Source organism: Buteo buteo, chromosome 2 (genome assembly GCF_964188355.1).
Source record: "Buteo buteo chromosome 2, bButBut1.hap1.1, whole genome shotgun sequence".
NCBI lineage: Eukaryota > Metazoa > Chordata > Aves > Accipitriformes > Accipitridae > Buteo > Buteo buteo.
Window position 1 is genome coordinate 59,051,965 of NC_134172.1, and position 20,702 is coordinate 59,072,666.

The 20,702-nt window shown below is 39.9% G+C and overlaps 1 protein-coding gene across 2 annotated transcripts in view; it reads left to right on the forward strand.

Moving 5' to 3' along the window:
* Nucleotides 1-723: 723 nt before the first annotated feature.
* STAC (SH3 and cysteine rich domain) overlaps nucleotides 724-20,702 on the forward strand; it is a 74,988-nt gene continuing 55,009 nt past the window's right edge. For both annotated transcript variants that reach the window (XM_075056526.1, XM_075056536.1), the window contains exon 1: nucleotides 724-1,122. In XM_075056526.1, the coding sequence (XP_074912627.1) occupies nucleotides 1,015-1,122 (108 nt within the window). In that variant the 5' untranslated portion in view covers nucleotides 724-1,014. The remainder of the gene's footprint in view (nucleotides 1,123-20,702) is intronic.

Sequence of the window (20,702 nt, forward strand, 5' to 3'; positions counted from 1 at the left end):
GGGAATGACAGCACTGGGGGAAGCCAGCAGGCCCTTCCCGATGGCTGCCTCTGCTCTGCTGCTGCCCGATGGAGTGTTATCACTATGACAACGTACAGGTATAGGATGCACACAGTAGTGGGAGCTCCTGCTGACCCTGATTGCGTGTGCATGGCTCAGCGCTGGGCTTCCCTGCCTGGGAGGGGAGCAAAGAACACGTGGATCCACAGGTGACTCTCCCCTGACTCTGTCCTGTCACTTGCTAGCAAGTTCGGGATTTAAGGCAAGGTGGGAGCTTTAGAGACACTGGGTAGCTAGGATTTTAAATAATCTTCTCTGGGACAAGGTAAGGGAAGACTCATTTTTCTTCTCTGTTTCTGGAGTCCTTCTTCAGGAAAAGACTTATAAGAATATAAAGTTGCCCTTCAAAATCTGCCTTCTCTAGCCCGTTAAAAGGTAAAATGCTTCCAAACCTCACATACACTGCCTGCCTCTCTGTGTGCATGTGTGTGTGTGCATGCATGCGTTACCTTCTTTCACTACTATCGCACATGCTCCTCCAAAGCTATTCACAGCATTAGAAATACAACTCCTCCCTCCAGTGCCCCGTGTGTGTGTGTGTGTGTGTGTGTGTTTGGCTCAGGCTTTCTGCTTCAGCTCACTCCCCTCTGATCGCGGGGCTGACGGTCACGACTCTGCTCCACACCTCCGGGCTTTACACGGAGGGGAGGAGAATCGGGGAAAACACAAGAGCAGGCACGCAACCGACCTACAGAACCATCGATAACTTATCCCCCTCGCATCAGAACATAGGGGAGGGGAGGGAGGAAGGAGGGAGAGGAGAAAGAGGGGGAGGAGGAGGAGAAGGGGAAAAAAAGAAAATCCAGAGAATTCTAGTCTTGCAAATGTAGTGAAACCAAGCGGTTGGAGTTCATTTGCTCTAGAAGAGCAGAGAAGAAAGAGGACATTAAATGAAAAAAAAGCAAGAAAGGTCTGTAGCTTTTTTCCTGATAGTAGCAGTGTTTTAGAGGTAAAATGATTCCTCCGAGCAGCACGACTGAAGTCAGCGTGGATGGTGTGGAGAAAGAGAATGAAGTGGAGCAGCCCCCCTCTCCAGCATCAACTACCAGCCAGGAATCAAAGGTAGGTACTCAGAGACTGAGGTTTTTTTGTTTTGTTTTTTTTATACTCTTTCTTTGTTTTGAAAAGAGGTGTGTTGCTTTGATTTTTATTTGGAGCCCTGTGCCAGGATCAGTGGTAGAGTGCTATGAGCTACCTCTGATTGCCATGCCTGCTGTGACACTCCTACTCCTGAATTCTCCCTGTCACCTGGGCAGCTCAGGAGTCTGAACTGGGGAAATACCTGCCTTTTGAGATGTTTGGTTTGGGCGATTTTTGCTCGTGTTTTCTTCTCCTTATTGAAGTAAGGTCCTGGGGGAGTGGTGGGGCTCAGGGAGGGGATCGATGCTAATAGATGTTGTTAGCTATTTTCACACCAAGCATCAGATCACTTAAAGGGTTTTGTTCATGGTTGGAAAGATTGGGTTTTCTCACAGGTTCAGAGAAGGTAATTTTGTCTGGGGGCTTGGGGTGTTTCACCTGCCTCACCTTCTCTGGCAGACCCATCAGTGAACTTTCACTGTTTAATGAGCCAGCAGTTGAAACAGAATTTAAGTGACAGTTTTGGCACAGTAATCCTTGCGTACATCACCCAGGAAAGGATTATTTTTTTTTCCCAGCCTTTTATTTATTTATTAATTTTTAAATGTGGTTCAATTCACCTTACTGAAAACCAATGTCCAGCTCAAATGGCATGACCTCTGGATTTTTAATTGACTTGCATATGAAAAGTTTTTCTGCCTGCCAGTATGTTACTTGGAAGACAGAGAGGTAAACAGACAAAAGTAGTAACCTTACATAATGAATGTTTTTTGCAGCCTATGTGGATAATGTGCTTTTACTGATCCTCTATTACTTACTTATGATTGGTATCATGATAGCACCTGACAGATCTTCCTGTGAACTTCATAGTGATGCTATGTGCTGTGTAAACATGTGAAAATAGGGAGGTCCTCATCACTAGGAGCTTACAGCTGGGTAGAGCCTTAGAAGGTGTTTTGTATGAGCAAAACAGCTACTTGACAGGGAAGGTTTGTGCTGGCCCAAGTTTAAAGGCAGTGGCTGCCTGGGTCTAACGTGGGAAGACTGCTACATTATTCCACAGTTATAGCTAGGTTTCTGGAAAGTGAGTTGAAATTATCTGTCTGCGTGGGTAGAGTTCTGACGTGGGCTTTGGATTTTTTTTTTTTTTTTTTTTTATTAGATGCTATACTCCAAGGAGGACAGCTAAGGTATTCCCTATGTAAAACAGCCTCTTTAAAAGAAAAGAGCTCTCCCAGCAGCAATAGCATACACTGTTCACTGTACACATTCAGCACTACTGGGACACTGCTGCAGTCTTCCTGTTTAATGGGAAATGAAAAGTAAACCGGTTATTGGTTTAACCCCAGGCTCTAAAAGGATCCGGCTGATCGGTACCTAGATTCGCCCCCCGAGACCACTTCTCTGGAACTGCTGAATTGTTATTTGGCCAGTGGGAAGCTCAGCCCGCCCCAGTGAGGTCCCAAAAGTAACTGGAGCCTTCACTGCACTGCTAGCACCAGCTCCTCACGTGTGCTAGGCTGTGCATAGGGCCTGGTGGGCTCTGTGCTCCCAGCTATGGTCCTCACTCAGTGCTGGGCAAGTGGTTATGGAGCTCGAGGTGCCGCTGACATGGTCAGGCACTTCATGACGATGGTACTTGAGGGACTTTCCCACTGGGTCACAAAGCACTGGGCCCAGGACAAACTGACCAGCATGAATCCTAAACTGAGAGAAAGCGAAGTGCTACGTGTAGGGTTTCTTCTTGCTGTTTGTGCATCCATGCACTTGCAAGGATGACAGCAGGAATTAGGCACATCTGGCCAGAGAACAAATAGGCTACAAACTGGTTTATAATCAAATATTATTATAATCCATTTTTCCAGTCTTGTGAGCATTTGAAGCGATATGCTGGAATAAGCAAAAGCTATGACTCTGCAGTTGATGCCATTACTTGCATACAGATATTTTTAGTAAATGTATAATCTGTGTATATACATTTTAGAATGGCAAATACCATCAGAAAGCACACTGTATTTCCATTTCACTAGATGGAGTCAAAAGAACCTTCTGATCTCTGGGGTAATGAGATAAGCTTTCTTTTTTTGGTGCTAGTAAACAGCAGGATGGAAAAATTCTCAGTGATTTCATAAAGATGTTGTTTGTGCTGGGTTTTTTTTTTTCTAAGAGAATTGATGTACTTCGGAAGCTAAAGACTGACAAAGGCATAAGTCAGTGTGTGCCAAGGGCCTGTGTGCAAGCTTTTATCCCGCAGTGTCCCCTGCTGAGGGAGCTATCCTGTCATTCACAGAGAGCTAAGCTTTCTTCAGGTACTCTCTGTTGCATAGGTTAACAAGTTCGTGTCTGCTGCAGTTACTGCAGAACAGTGTGTGCAGTATCTAATTACCCCACAATGACTTGTTTCTGTGGCAAAACACTATTATGACTCCAAATATAGGAACAGAAACAACATGGATAATAGCAGCCTTCAAAATGCATTTGAAAACATTTCCGTGGAAAAACAGTTTTGAAAAACTAATGTAGAACTAATGTAGCAAGCTTGCTTCCAGTCCTGTGTAATCGTAGACAACTGTGGCACATAGTGCCTTGTAGTACCAAAGTCCAGAAAAAGAGTTTTATCCAGCACACTCCAGCCGGTACTCAGAAGATGACAAGGAGGAGATATTGCAATTCCCGACTAGCGTGAGTTTGAGAGGCAGAAATTCAGGCTGCTACGAAGTTGCTGAAATTTGGAAGAATGACTTTCGTGTTAGTCACACACCCCTGTCACAGGGAAGCAGCTCACTCTTTAATAAATGCTAAAGCCTCCCACCACCTTTTCCTGTGGATTAGGAGCATATTTACAGGTGAGTGCACCCGGATGCTGAAAGCTGAAAGGCTAGACTCGTGCATGTCCTCCTCATCATGAGCACCTTAACACCTGGACTTCAGTACTACTGCTCAGAATGAGGAAATTGAAATACATTTTCAATTCACCACATTTCCTGGGCCCTAAGAGCAAATCCATTTGTGTGTTCCAAGTACATGTTTGCCTTATGGCATAGTATATATATTGCTATATAACGTGACTGTGTCTTTTGGATTATGTGTCCTCAAGTACTTTACACATAGTACCTCCAGTGTACTGTCTCATTAATACAATTTCAAATAGGTGTCTGAAGGGTAGCAAATATGCTATAACTAAGCCTGTAGCACTATGTATACTGCTACTGTGCTAAAAACCCTAGAGCTTGAATGGTTAAGAATGTTGCAAACCTAATAATTCATTTATTAAATTAATTTATTGGCTCTTGAAAGCATTTACTTCACACCTAAGTATGACTTGAGTGGATACTTAAAGTTTACTAGGAGAATAACTTTATGAGGGTACCATACAAATATATGTAATTGCTAATTTTATTACATTCATATGCTTGTAGTTACGGCTCCCACCTGTTTGGGTCCTTCACATCTGGCTTCCAAGAAGGCAAATTACCAGTTTGCCAAAGACTTTTGTAGATTTACAGCTCAGCGAGGGAGGAAGTCATTAGCTAATGAATCCTAAGGGAAAATTTCCTCCTGGTGGTAGCAATTAAGGACACACTGCACACTCGTACAATCACTAACTTAGCAATATAAGCAGAAATCTAGTGCCAGCAATCAAAGATCATATTTCTGATGTCTCTTATGTAAAGATACCTTGGAATTTAGTAAAAAACCCTAAAATTTGAAGGAATATGTGGCTAAAGAAAAGATTGCTACACCTGGCAATATTTCTTTATGTTTTGGTATAGTTGGCATGTAAGTCTGTTAGCTTTTATCCTTCTTAGATTTAACTGACATTTCTATATGAAGAGGAAAGAGCCCATCTGCTGATTTCTTTAGGTGTGAGTCAAGTCATTATTGCTGTATTGTGAATAATGGCTGGGAGTATTCATAGACAATTGGGTATATCTTAGAAAATTCCCTTACCATTTTTAAGTTTGGGGGGGCGCGCTGAGCATCTGTGATATTTTGAGCTAGTACCAGCAGGGCTGGTCAGCACTGCTGATCTTCAAGCTATTAGTGTTTCATTTCAAGTATGTTAAACATCTTCCAGGCTCTGCCATACGTCCCGGAAGGGGTATGTCCCTGCCCCTGCCATTGCAGGCAATCTGTCATGCAAAAGTTACTTATTTGTAGATATCAGTGGATATCTGTGAAGACCAAAGGTTTTTTTCACAGCTTTGCCCATTTCCATCTACTTTTTATAAAGTCCAGCTGTAATTGTGATGTACTGCAGTCACGCATCTTTGGCGTGATAGCTTCAAAATTTTCCTTTGAACCAGTTTCATGGACCTAACAAATTGCTTACACTTGGGTCAGTTAGGTAAGTTGAATAGCTGAAAAATGGTAAAAAAAAAAGCTAAACCTCCAAATAAATATGGCGTCTGGACTATGTATTTCACAAAATAAATGAGTCTGTCTCAGTCTGACACTTCCATACACTGACTATCCAGTGGCCAGTATACAGGGAATTGCAGACCATTATATTCAAATTCAGGTATAGCAATTCAGGAGATGTAGCACAACCGTTTAAACACTAGCTAACCTGATATGTAGGACATGAAATGGAAGTTGATGAAAAGTAGCAAGCCAAGAAAAGCATTAAACTTTGAAGTTCAAGATGTAGACTTCATTTATGTATATCCCCACATTGGTCAAGAAGATTGAACTTACTTTCCCCTGTTCTGCTAGTCCAATAGAGCAATATTGCTTACGTGAGGTTTCAAAACCAGGTGTTAATACTAGATACTGAACTGACATAAACAGCTTGAAACTCTCTGGATTTAAATAGGATTGCGTGGGATTTAAATCATGTAGGATTTGTGCTATGCTGGTAAGCTGAGATCTTCCCCACTTAAAGAGTTAATACTTTATGAGGCTCCATAAATGGTTACTCATCAATTAATATTTTAAAAGGGCAGGGAGTATGGTGTACAGTTAGTGTTTCACCCCCCACACTAGTGATAAATATCCAGTATATAAACTACTGCTGTAGTCTTCAAAGGAATACCAAACAGCTTAAAAAAATCCCGTGAAAGGGGAAAAAAAGACCCGTTCTCCATCTTAATCTTACCTCCATGCCTCTGCGTAGAATGGTGAGTACATACTGTGAAGGTAAGACGAAGGGAAAGAAATGAGCTTAAGTATTTTTATGTGTTTTGATGAAGTGTTAGAACAAATTATGTGCAGGAAGATTTCATTAATTGCAGAAAAGTAATACTCTACCCTATCAATAATTTCCTGAGCAGACTTATTCTTGTATTTACATTTATTTTGACTTCTCTCTCTTTCTTACTCTTCTTCTCACTAAAACACTCTGGTATTGTTTTCTCTTTGATATATATGTTAGATCAGTTCCTAGGCACATTGAGATATCTAAGGCAAAATAGAAATGCGATCAGTTCATTCTCTTCTATCCACACATTTAACAGTGCCAAAACGAAGAAAATGTCTATTACCTTTCAACAACTAAAGATGACTTGACTGAAACCTGGTGTGGTAAAAAAATGGATTTACTAAAAAGTTCAAATTTTCACTGAAACAAAACAAAACCATTTTCAAAGCTGGAAGATAGTCCAGTCCTACCGTCTCAGTCTCTTATGCTGCATTCTTTTTCATAATGTAATCCTGTTGAATTCAGGTTTTACCACTACTTTTAAAAGGCTCTCCCAACACCTGGATGGTCTAATGGCTAAGGGATGCCCTCTGCCCCTCGCCCCCTTCTAGTTCCAGTCTAAGTTTATTTCTGGCTAGCTTGTAATATTGATAATGTTGTTTTAGCTTAAACATCTCTTTTGCATTCTTGGTGCAGGTTTCCATCATGTAAGTATAGACTTTCATATCTCGTCCCAGCCTTTTATTTTCTAGACTAAACAAGCCAGACTGACATAAGATAAACTCTCCATTCTTCATCTTATTCTAGTAGCAGATTCACGAACCTGTTTCAGTTTTGAATAATCTTTCTTGAAAAAGGGTGACTGAATTTGTGCATGCTATTCTACATGAGGTCTTGTACAGTATCACTAATGCCTCACTAACTTTCCCAGAAACTGTGCTTCTGATGTTTGTGTCTTCTAGTCACCCCTTGGTCAACCAGAGGTCACCATTCTATTTCTCTGTAATTTCCAGTGGATACAGGATATGTTTGTCTGTCCTCATCTAGAGTGGTTTGGATAAGATCTCAGGTGCACAAGCTTGCATTTCCACAGCTGAACTTCATCACATTTCCATGACTCCATCCCTTAAGCCCCAGGCCGCCTCAGTTTTGACAATGCCTCCAAATTCATGTCAGAGGAAAATGGCCTTATGACATGCCTAATCTTTGCATCAAATTCAGTAATAAAAATACAGAGAACAAGATTGACCCTAAGACTAGGCCAGTGGTGTTCTTTGAAGAACTCCATCAATGACCTTCCTTCAGCTTAGTCCTTCTCCCTTCAACAGTAACCAACTCCCATTGAACTTTCCTTAAAATGTCTTCACTACTTCCCTTTTCAGTCTCAGCTAATAGATTCCCTTTTGGTAGCACACTCAATAATTTTAATGAAATCCAAATAGACAGAAACTACCTTTGACCTAAAACATTTTCTTTGTCTAGAAAATTGTTCATCTTCTCCAAGACAACTGGTCTAGGAGGATCTACTTTTTTTTTTTTTTTTTTCATTTTTGTCGAACACTATTGAGGTCAGATCTACAAATCTGTATTTGCTGGGGTCACTTTTCCTGCTTCTTGGAACAGACTTCTACTTTACTTTGTATCATTTCTGGCTTCATAAAGCTTATTAAGAAAACTTGTTCCTAGACCTCCAAAGTAAAATTTTGTAATGGAGATTAACTAGTTTCTTTCTCTCTTTCACCTCAGCAAACACATTGAACTGCTTTTTTAATGTCATACTATCCATTCCTGCAACCTGTTTCCTATTATTCCTATTATTTTGCCCCAGGATCATTGTTCTGGGAAGAAAGTAAGATTAAGTGTTTGCTGAAGTTCTAAGCCAGCCTTTTATCCCATCCTTACCGTACTGCAGCCCATTTCCTCTTTTTTTTGCCTAGCCTGAATCAATCCATTGACATTTCCTTAAATACCTTTTGCAAGGACTCACTCAGCTTTTCTTGACGATTAATGTGCTTAGACCTAAGGAACTCTGCTTGAAAGCTCCAGTTTTATTTGCACACCAGTTTATTTTCTCTTTTTCTTTCTCTTGTTCCCCTCCCCAGCATTATTTGTGGACTTTTTGCTTATTCTAAAGTTCCTTTTTGAGGTAACTATTTTCATGCAATTTTCCAGGGGCACACAGTCACAGGATCTTTTTATTTCTTTTCATTTCATCTTCCAGGTAGTATTAACAGATATTGAAGAAATTCTATGCCTCTTATACATCCCAGTTTCTAACCATTTCTGATCAGTCTTGTTTATTAGTGAAGCATGTCTCTAACCTAATAGCTCAAGGCTAGCAAAGGCCAAGGCTGTTCCACAACCCATGGTCATCTGGGTTCATCAGCGCTCAGTACCTGCTGAGAGCCAGCACTTGTTAGCAGATGCGATGACCTGCTTACATAGCTGAGCTGCTTTCCAGACCACTGCTAAGACCTTCATACCTTCAGATGGACACTAGCTTGGGTCCTTCTGTGTCACACTCCAAAGTGTGATGTGGTCTAAAATATATCCCTAGGGAGCTGAGAGTGCTGAAGGCTTGGAATTTCTTCAAGGGAATGTAGCACGTCAAAGGCTACCCTCTTGAAATCCAAAACATGGCTTAGAGGTTCATTTTTCCCTTACACTTTGTTTAATTTAAATGAAAGTAAATCATAATCACCTGATAGAAAACTATAATTCCTTGTATGATGAGCATTTCTCCTATTGCCTGCCTGAGCCATTGCTGTATACTCTTGATAGGCAGAAGATTGCATATTTGATAAATTTGTGCTCATGTTTGTCAGGTAGAGGACTAATCTTTCAGATGTGAGCACGAGTTGAATATTCTTAGCACAGTCTTCAGTCCTGTACAACTTCCAGTTGCAGAGGCAAATGGTCATTCAGTGTTAAATGAGCACTGCCTTCTCCAGGCAAGTGAATGTCTATATTCTAGCTGAAGCATAAGCAAACTTTGCATGTTCATTAGCAAAGAGAACCAGCTGTGAAAATGAGAAATCTATGTGTGAAGGACTGAAATAACTTGACCTTGTTTTCTTTCAACATTGCCTCTGCTCGAGGAAACTCCCTTGATTCAGTAGACCAACTGATATAATATATGATCCTTGTCAGGGAATTCAACTCAGGAACCCTGCAAAACATATTTACAATGGATGTCTGAAAAGCAGACTTCTTGTGTCTTTGACATCAGCAGTTGAATATGACAAATGGCTTGCACATCTTCTTATTTGTTAAAAAAAAAAATGAGTCTCATGCCTGTAGTCTCACAAAAATGTGCTAGACACTCTTCGAAGTTTTCCCATTGCAGGTCAGTGTTTCTTAGCTGACCTGTTTTTCACTGATAAGAGTAGTTTGCTAAGCACTGTCAAATGGAAGTGTTAGAGTTTGGGGGCTTTATTAAAATGCCACATGTGCACTGCTTTATTAATAAAGATCATTTTAGCAGTCTAGTGTCCTGAATAGAAAAGCAAAATGCAGCTGACCTATAGTAACTGATGATTAGGTTTAGTTGAGAAAGGAGCAAAATACTATAAACTGGTATTCACAAAGCTATTAAAATCAGCATTTAGAATATTTTTTTTTCGTAGATTATTCATCAGAGTAAGACAAAGAAATGTACACTATGGAGGCACAGCACAGGTGAGAGAGCAAAGTTGACCTGACAGATTGTTATAGCAAATACTGTTGAATATTATCTTAGAGACAGACTTGCATCTCCATTACCCCAATATTTAACTTAATTTGGTTTTTACAAAAATTGCTCATGCATAGTGAAGGGAGGCATCAGCTTTTGTTGGCCAAGAGTCAGATTTCTGGTATGACGCATACATGTCACCTCCTCAAACATCACTTATATAGGTGTACTATTCATTACAGATTTGCCAGCATTTTCACTGTCAGTTTAAATGGTGTAGTAGCAATTCTCAAAACCAAAATGTCTTGGGATTGAAGTGAAAGGCTGAAAACCTTGACCCAGCCTCACTTGCTTTTGTGCGTACACAGGGTGAGAAGCGGCCTTGGACTGAGCATCTCTGTCCTCACAAGTAAACTAAATATAGTAGGCAACATGCAACATGGTAAACTTGGCAGAGTGCCACTGACTTCTGTGCAGTTAAATTGAGGATCCAGTTGTTAAGACATTCAGGTCCATATGCATTTTTAAAATGCACCTACTGTTAAGTTATCAACCAATATCAATCCTCTCACAGATCCAGCATATACAATTTTTGTTGTACCTCTTAGTGTACTTATTTATATTACTTACAAGTGTGTGTAGCTCATTTTTCACTTATGGTCACACATCCTCTTTCAATTCAAATTATCTAATTAAGGAATTATTTACAAATAAACATAAGGTGACTTGTAATGATTTGCCAGACATTTCTGGTAAAGAACATCCCAGTGAAATGTGTGCTTGTCGAGTGTTTGGGGTTTTTTTTCCTTTTTTTTTAAGTCAAAACTTCTGGTTTTGAGGAAATGTTCCTTTTTCTTGAATGTGTAAACTTTTGTCAGGAAGCTTTCCCTGGTTGCAGGTGAAATTTCAGTCAAAAGAGGAGAAAAATGCATCCTAGGTTAAATCATACAGCCTCACCTGTAATTAGAGACCAACTTTGGGTGGTTAAGTTAGTAGTTCAGTCTCCCTATGTTATAAATGGAACACAGACTGAAATTGTTTTATCAAAGGTGATTTAGAGAAAAAGCCTGCCTTATGTGCTCTAAATTAGCCTCTCTAAGGGGAAATCTTTTTCCAGTGACCATAGTAGGTGGCTACAGCTGAGTTAAAAGCTTGAATTTAAGTAGGGTGAACACCACTGTGAATTTGTCAGGGTGAGGTCTTGAACCTTGCCTACAAAAGCTGGCCAGTTGTCTGTTCCCCTGGCAGGTTGGTCTCTCTGACTTTCCCCTCTTCTGCCCACAGGTGTCTCAAAGACATTTTGAAAGGCTGCAGTTGTTTTTTATGTCAATGTGGAACAAAATAATTCAAACTTTGAAAATTTTTGCTAAGTGGAACTGCTGTTTTCCAGCCAGCCCTATAATGGAAAGTTATGCACCTATGACAAAAAGAGAGAGAAATGTGAGCCTATCCAGGCTTCAAAATGTGAAGTGCTGCTATTAAACTGTAGCCACAGATGAATCATGTATCAGTTTCATGAAGTATGGGCACACGGGAGTCTTTGGCAAGTTCACAGCAGTTAGATCTATCTTATGTATTTAGTTGTAATGACAAATGGACTTCATCCTCCTGGCTGTTAAAGATCCAGGCGAACAGTTAACTTGTTTGCTAGCTCACCCACTCGCTCTCTACCTTTCAGTGTTTCTCTCTTTCTTTCCTCTCTGTTCTTATTCTCACCCAAATGCTTTAATCCAGGACCAGGCTCTCTGATACAATGAGCCAATGCAAGGTCTGTCTTTACAGGAAAAACTTACAGGTTTCCAAGTTTAGCCAAGTTTAAAAATTCCTGTTAAGAAAATGGATGGTGGTTCTTCTGTTAGGGGGAGGAACCTTTTATAAACACTGTCTGGATGCTGGCGCTCATGCCATAAGTACACTTGGAAAAAAGCAAGCCCTACAGTTTGCACTTTCCCTTTCACCTATACTCAAGCAGTGCTTACTTTATTCACAAAGAAATGCCTTAAGTTGTGTTTTATTTTCTTCACATTGTCTGGTATTACGTGGTCTCTTCCTTGTGCGTGGATGCCTATTGATCTCTTGATGTAACCTCATGTTTTCTTTATATGTCTATGTAGGAAACTATACATCAATTTAAAACCCAGGCAATGAACTAATAGAAAACATTCCTTATGCAGAAGAAATGAAGCCCTCCTCTTAGTCTCCCCTGTCTTAGTGTCCTCCTTTCTGGGTAGGTAGCTGAGGACCAATGCAACTCAGGAGATCCCTTTTCAACTGCGCTGCCAGTGAAGGGCTTTTGAGCTCCTGCCTCCCCAGCAGCTTAGGCTTCCACAGACTTCCCTGAGCTGCAATTCTGCACTTTGACAGCACTGGCTTTTTTAGCAGTTCCTGTCTGGTGTCCAAGAGAAATACTCTGGACAAATGATTCCTTAGAGATTATCAAAGTTAAAATGAATGCAAACAGCTGTAAGAGACCTACTTGAATCCTGCTAGAATGTAAATAAATGAAAAGCATTTCACAAAGGTTCAAAAAATGACAGCCAAGCCTTAAAACAAAAATCTTAATGGCGTGATTTGCCTCTGAGGAGCACTCAGCTGTGACTAGAAGTTGGCCATAAGAAGTAGCCACTCAGTCTGGTCAAAAAAAGTCAGACCTTTTTTAAACAAGATGAGAAAGGTAACCTATTTTTTCTGGCACTGTAGGGATACACTGCAATAAATACAATATTCCTGAAGTAGCAATAAAGGTAATGTCATTTGATCTTTACTACCAGCTTCTGAGTTCCAGAAAAAAAAATATCTTTTTTCTATGAGTTATCATCCCTCCAGTACAGTTGTACTCATAGCCACTACTGCAAATAAAAAAGCACCAACTGACAGGAGAAAATGGATATAAATCTCAGATGTTAGCACTGCACTTGCTCTTCAGTTCAGCGGTGGTCAGTAGCTCTGATTTCTGCTGTAATATGTGACTCCCCTTATAAGTCAGTGCTACTCTGGTGACACCAAGAATGGTACCTACTCTGCAACTAGAATAGACTAGACAAAGTGAGGCACTTCATGGAAATTCCCCCTCTTACACAGCATTCATATTCATATTCTTTAAAACTTAAAACTCTCTCTGTCCTAACTTGACTTTCCTTTCTTCTTCCTTCCTCTATTCCCCTGCTCTCCTGCCTGCCTGAATCCCTCATGCAGCCCTGTGCAATATGCTGTTCCTGTTGAAGTCACTGGTATTATTTTTGTCAGACGAGGCTTCGCAGTTTTACTGGTTCAAGATCCCTCACTTTCCTATCAAATAAGTAACTCCTATTAAACCTGTTGGTATCTTATGTCAATACCAACAGGTCTTTTCTCTCTCAACACCAAAAATACGAAGTTTGGATATGCTTCATTTAGTATGTGAGCACAACCTCATAACAGTGTTACAAGCTTTTTTTTTTTTTTTTTTTAATTATTATTATTATTAGCTGTCTGCAGGCTTTCATTAGCAACATTTTAACTCTAGAGGATTCTGAGAGACTTAAAAAAATCTCTTCTAACATTCAGAAAAAAAATTGTAGATCTTCAGAAAGAGTTATAGTGTTAAATTCTCTACCTTTCTATTTGTGATATTCTGTATGTAACTATCTTTTTACATGAAGCTAGCTATCTCAGTATAAAAACACATTTTTGCATTTCAGACAGTCATTTTAATCTTGAAACTTTGATAGAGGTAATTTGAGGAGGAAAGTTGTGCAGCTGGTGAGGATAAAAATAAAATGTTTTTGTTTTGCAGGGTTGATCTTGAAACAATAGCTGGCTAAAGATGTTCAGCAGCTTGGAGGTTTAGGAAAAAATATAAAAGAAATGGATTAGCCTGAGGCAAAAGGAGTCAAAGATGTATGATAAATCTCATATATAACAACTCTTGCCAATTAACATTTCCAAATATATGTATTTACATTGTCAATTTCTTGAAGCAGTGTTTAGGCCTTCAAACATCTCCATAAATTGCCAAGTAACTGTATGTCATATATATGACAATATCTTCATCAAGTTAAACAGATTCTTCATGTGGAGAGTGGACCTTTTCTTTATGTAGTACACTGAATGCAGTTTTTGCTGGGCATGACTAACGTGTAATAGCAAGAAGACAAAAGACAGACTGAGATGGAAACTTTCTGTACTAGTAACAGGTTCCTTGGAAACTGGTACTACAGGCATAATTTTCCCCAAAATGATTTGGAAGTACTTTTTGAAAATTAGAAAATGACAAGAATAGATGTGTTGAAAGGGATAAATGCATGCCATAAGTTGCAATTTGAGAAGTGCTTTAACGAAAAATGTGCCAGATCTGACTGGATCTGGAAATAAACAAATCTCTGACATGGTGGACAGTAAGATAACTGGATGGAGAATGAATAACAAGGAGGATGCTGCCGAGGTAGGAAAAAATGTTAATTGGCACAGCATTTGTTATGTAGCTGGTAGCTGCTGTAGGACTTTAGAATTGGAAATATGAGATGAAGGAAACTCGGTGGGTACCCAAGTGAAGCATGGAGAAGCCCAGAGTAATTAACTAGCTTTGCTCAACCTGCGCTGTCAGCTTTTCCCCCAGATCCAGGGCTTCAGGCCAGAGTGGTGCCAGGGCAGCAAAGTGGCTCCGCACCAGGACCTTGCGGGTCCTGTTGGACTTGTGGTGTCAGACCAGGCAGCACCAGGGTGGCTGCACACCCTGGCCTCCAGAATGGCTGGCAAGAAGCAGCGTTCACAGGATGGGGCAGTGTCAGTCTTCAGGAGGGATAAAAAGAAGATGGAAGGCAGCAAGTTTGCTACCAGATTGCAAAAATATGTACAAGGGGAAGGGAACTGTGAAAACGAAAAATCAAAGTAAACCAACAAACACTGCTAATATTCTGTCAGGCATAAGTTCCTACCCCATCTCCCACTGAGAAGAGTTTGAAATGGAAAGATGGAAACAAGTTGTAAAATTCGGATCTGAATCTCTGTCTGTGAACAGGCAGCAAAGAAGGGAGTGCAGAAACCTGTGGGATCAAATAAGTCAAAATATCTATGATTGGGGGCTTATAGCCATATAGCGCCCAAATTCTGGCACTGTGTTTCTGGTTCTTTCTTTGTTCGGAAAATGAGGTATCATCATCTCAGAGTTAAAGCACAGTAGCTAAGCAAGAAGTTTGGGCAGAATTAATTCACACGAAGTATGAATTTGAAACAACTGTCTAGGAAAGACAAAAGAAGCAACAAGCATAGGTGTTCCGCTGGATCTATCTATATTTGGTTGTGGAGGAGCAAAGATTGACAGAGATGGTTTAAAAAAAGAGGAGGGCATTGAGAAAGGTCAAATAAAGTCAGCCAGATAATAGGATGCCAAATTTGGCCAGGTGTTTTTTCATGCTGCATGCAGAAAACCTTTGGTTTTAATGTACAGTGTAAAACAGTAAAAATAAAGTTTCATTTCAAAACCAAAAAACTAACAACCCAGTCAAACCCCAAGCCTTTACTCGGGAAACATGCTTGCTGAAGTCAGCGGGAGTTAGCAGTAAGCAAAGACCTTAGGATTTGGCCCAGTGACAATAACTTTGTTGTAGAGCTGAGGACTTAAGCATTTTCATTGCGAAGCAATTTTAACAGCATAAGTTTGGAACCCCAGAAGCAGGACTGGAAACACTGACAGAATATTAACTATAACAACTCCCAGTAGATCTCAGTCTTCCTTTTTGTTTTAAGATGGTACAAATGTGATTATACAGTATGTGGGATCTGGTGCTGATGTTAATTTGCCCTCAGTTAGTATCAGCCTCCCTGCCAGATGTATTTCCATATTTGCTTCAAGAGACATATTACCATCTAAAGTATTATAAAACAGCTCTGCTAAAAAAAAAAAATAAAGAGGAAAAACAAATGAGTAAAAATAAATTAGTGGAAACTATTGCTATAGGTAGACCAGCACTTTTTAGCAGAACACTGGTTTGGTTTTTTTAAAGGTCCAAAGGGGTCATATTGAGCTTTAATTTCTCATAAGATCAATAGTGGAAAATAATGATGCACACTTCATAGGTGGACAGACATGAGATACAGTCAAGGATGATTAATTTTACATTCGCAATCACATTCACTGCAGATTATTCATGAGAAGGAAAAGAAGCAAAACTCAGGCCCTATTATTATTATTATTATTATTATTATTATTATTATTGAAGAATCTCAGCAGGTAGATAGCAGTGTAGCTTCCTTCACCTCAGCAGGGCTGCCTGGATTTACATTACTCTGAAATCCAGCCTTTTAATCTTCAAATTTCATTGTGCCACTTCCACCGCAGCAAAGATTAGTAAATGACTAAATCGGGAGTTACCAAAGGGAAATCACTGTTCCATTTAGAAGCTGAAATGGAAAAGAGATATCCAAACAGGGCAGCAAAATGTGGGATTCCCAGAAGGGACTTCAGAAAGAACAATCCAAATTCCTTCTACTTCAAGAGACAAAAGATAACCACGTGTGCCTCATCCTAATGGGGACAAAGTATGGAGATGACCAGCTGCTTAGCAACCAGATGCCTGAGGTGAAACCCAAAGCACAAAACAAGATGTTGTAAACACATACATGTCTTGAAACTGCAAGTACAGGGGGGGTTAAAAAAAAATTGGTAGGTCTGTTCCTAACCATCTCTTGCTTTGTTAGCTTTCCTGTTGGTTTCAGGAGGAAAGACCAGAGACAATTCAATTGCCAGACCATGAGAGAGAGAGAGGAGCCACACAGAGGTTTGCAGCTAGTTATTCCACCAGCCACCTTTCATAGCCTGAATTATAAAAGATTTCCTGCAGCTGGTGCCACCCGTGTTGTAACAGCTGTTTAGCAGCAGGGAGAATATAATCCTGGATATAAATATGGGATTTCTAGTTTTTCCCTCTGCTTGTGAGAGGAGCAGCTCTTCTTTTGCTAGGTGAGGCAGGAGAGGAGATCAAAGGGACAAAACATTTTCCAACCCTGATATAAAACAAGCAACAGGCTTTGGTCATGGCTGAAGTGTTGCTTAGTTTGATTTCTAATGTGTTCTGATTTATGAACATGTTCACAAAGGAGGAAGAATTGACAATCATTGAGCTCAACACAATGAATCCAGCAAATCATACTTTGGGACTGTTAATCTGATCTTCCTGAATCAGATGATAAACTTTGGAAAGATACAGTAAAGCTTCTCTGAAAGTTCTTGTGAGTTGTTAGCTTGAAATGCTGCAAATTTGAGAAAGTTTCACTGTTTTTCCTCTCTGCTAGAAGCATGCTGAACACAAACCATGGTTGAGTGATATTGCAAACATTTTCCCCAAACTAAACTTTAATCAAACCTGTTAGAAAGTTTGAAGAAATACTAATAGAGATTAGATCTCTCAGGAAGAGAAATGTAATATGCACTCTTTTCTTTCTAGATTACTTTTTCTAATATTGCTTGATTAAAAGAAAGCAAAGAATACACGAACATAGGGCTGTTCAAAAACACAACAGCAAAAATGCTGTTAGATATAAAATTTGAGAGTTTTGGCTAAATGAATAAACTTATTAAATGGGGGGGGGATTTTACTTAGTTTTTTATAAAAAAGCCTTAAAATTTTCTGGATTTGACATGCATAGAAGTATCGTTATATTTATTTTGCATATGTTTCCTCCTTTTTACAACATGTTTTAAACTCTTTAAATGACTGTGAGTCTTTTGAAGTTAATATGAAAATATATTTGGCAGGGAAGGTAATACAAGCTCAGGGTAAGTCACAATTGCAGAATTTCTAATGCAGAGTTTACTCTTTTTATGACTTAAGACAGATATGAACATAACAGAGACAAAAAAGGATTTCCCTGAGGTTTGATGGCAATTGTTATAGTTAATAAATTGTTTCTGTTTCCTCAAATCTATTGCTCCCTGAACTGCATTACTTTGTCCTGTCACACCTTATGCTGAATTTTGAAGATATATAAAGGAATTTGGAGCACAAGGGAGGCTTTTTCATATTTTCAGGCCTTAAAATGTTCAGCACTTTATTTCCTGTTTGTCTCACATATTTGCTAATCCTGGTTCTCTGAAATATTAGAAGAAGACATACGCAAAACTGTAGGATAATTTCCAACCAACTGCAGGAGCAATTGTTTGAGAACTAGATGAATTTTTCAGCTTGGTTTAAACCAAACCAGAGTCTCGTACAGAATGAACAGGTCTGCTGAGCAAACACACTGTTTGGCTACACGTGCAGACTGTACCTCTTGATAATTTAGAGGTCTGCCAATTAGAGATGCAAATGCACAGCCGCCAAGGATGTAGTACATCAGGAGAGGGCTGAGAATGTGTGATTCGTGGTGACATTTGTGGGAGCAGTGACAACTGAGCATCCCTTTAGATTTCATGCTCTCAAACCCTGAGGCTCTTCAGGGATTTTTGCTGTTATGCTCTGGCATGCCAATCAGAGCATTTCATTGTAGTTAGGGCGCTACGTGCAAAAAAAAATCACAGAAAGAGCCCTGCCTGAAAAGGTTGATATCCTAAATAGGTTTGAGGATCAGTGAGTGGTTTCAAAACCAGTGTAGGGTGGGGAGGAGAATCTGAGGATGACAATCAGAGCAGCAAGAGCCAACCAGAGTAGTTGGAGGTACCCAATAAATCACTATAATGTTATTGTTAGGTATTATGGAAAATGTCTCCCCTTTGACTAGTCCAATGCAGCATTCAAGCAGACAGTTTGATATATTTATTTTTAACAATAATAACAAACATATTTGTTCTAATGCCAGCTATGCAATCTGCTTGGGAAAATACACAAATATAATACGTAGCAGATTCTGCAATAACGAACACTCCCTCTTTGTCTGTAGTGGATTAAAAGGATACAGCTTCCAAGAAAGCTGGCTGGGGCAGACACAAATACATGATAGGGCCAGATTCTCAGACTGCGTAAATCAGCTACAGCTGAAGTCAGTTTAGCTAATTCAATTTGTACTAGTAGAGTATTTGTACTATTTGTTATTTAGAAAGAAGAAGGTAGAAAAGGAATCAGCTTTGCTCACAAATTTTATCAAGGATGGTTTGCCAATAAACAATACCAACCCCTTAAGTGTTTGAAATATCCTTTTATCTTGTTAAAGCTGTAGGACATGGTGCTTCTCTCATCAGCAGGCAAACACACATATTATTTATGAAATTGCATACTGGCTTTGGGCGTGTCATAATCTTGGTTTTGCTCATTAAAATGCCAAGGCAGTGCATTTTCAAACCAAATCCAGAAAAAAAAGCCACCCTTGACTGTGCTCAAAAATCACTGACTTTTGTATCCCTCAATTTTAAGAAGAAAATTATTAGCCTTCACGCTCACAAAAAGTAAGCACTTCTGTTGGGGCTGGTTCCTTGTTTGCTCTTAATCAGCATAGCCAGCTGAAGCCCAGCAATGCCACAAGGCTAGTTTATACCCAGGTAACATCCAACCTGTCAACAAACCTAGTTAACATCTGATGTCTGAGGGTTGCTAATACAAATTGGATGCTCCTTGACCCAGAAAATGGACTGTACTCAGTAGAATAGTTGCCATTCATTAAGACTTTTGCTCTTTCCCTTATTTGAAAGGCTTTTGGTCTGAGTCCCTTTTGGTCATATCCCATGTACTTGACATGCTCTCTAGTGAATCTACACGTCATCTGGGCCCTATGCATTTAAGTCCTTCTTTTATAACAATGTGAGAGTCAAATAGTTTGGAAACTTGCTCTAAGAAGCTGAAAGGAAGAAGAAATGGTTCGTTACAGAAGGTGGATGTGAAAGCAAAATCTGCTGACAGAGCATTTTTAGTCTGCGTGGCTAAACAAAATAACAACATTTTATAAGAATTGCAGGAATCAAACTGGCTTGATGGCTCATTCCAACTCTGTTAATACCCTGCATTACTTGTAATCCATCTAATGGTATTGTTAACACTAGTGCAAAGAAAGGGATAGAGAAGAGCAAGCAATATCTTTTTTTTTTTTTTTTTTCATTTCCAGCACAGTAGCAATACAGCAGACAGCTGATGTCTGAAAATGAGGGCTTGGTTATATGGTCTGTCAGTAAAGTACAGTTTATAAGCCTGGTTCATTTGTTCATTTCTCCTGGAAGATAGTTAAGAGTGGAAATGTGAAAAAACAATCTCCCTGTTGGCCCCACACTGCACAGGAGTCTCTGCTGCTGGCAAGGCTGGTTAGCAGTGGCTGAGAAGGGAACAAGACCGAGCATGTTGGGAAATAAGGTGATGTGGGCAGACTGCATAAGGGTTGCTCTGAATGCCAAAGCTGATGGCCCAAGCAAACTAATATGTATTATAAAAAATATAATATAATATAATAATATACAGTTTGTCCTCCTAGTAACCACCATTCACTCTGAGATCACTAAGGAAGGAGCTTCAGGAAGGGGAATGAAGCATCTGTGTGTAGGAGGTGGAAGGAGTGAGGCTTTCCCTGAGCTTTAAATGGTGAGAAGGTGTGATGAAGTTGTGCTGGAGAAATGGTGATGGCATAGGGTATTTCAGTTTGATTTGGGATTGTGGTTTCAAAGCACATCTCCCAGTTGTTGCTGCTCATCCCACTTTGGTCCTTGTTGTGGCACATAGAGCACAAGCTGCATCTCTTGGGGGTTTGCCTGGGCTCCAGGTGTGCACCTAATGCACACCGGGACTGACAGGGTGGTCTGGTTCAGAGTACTCTGTGCCCTGAAATGCATACGGTGTGTATGCTGGGTCCTCA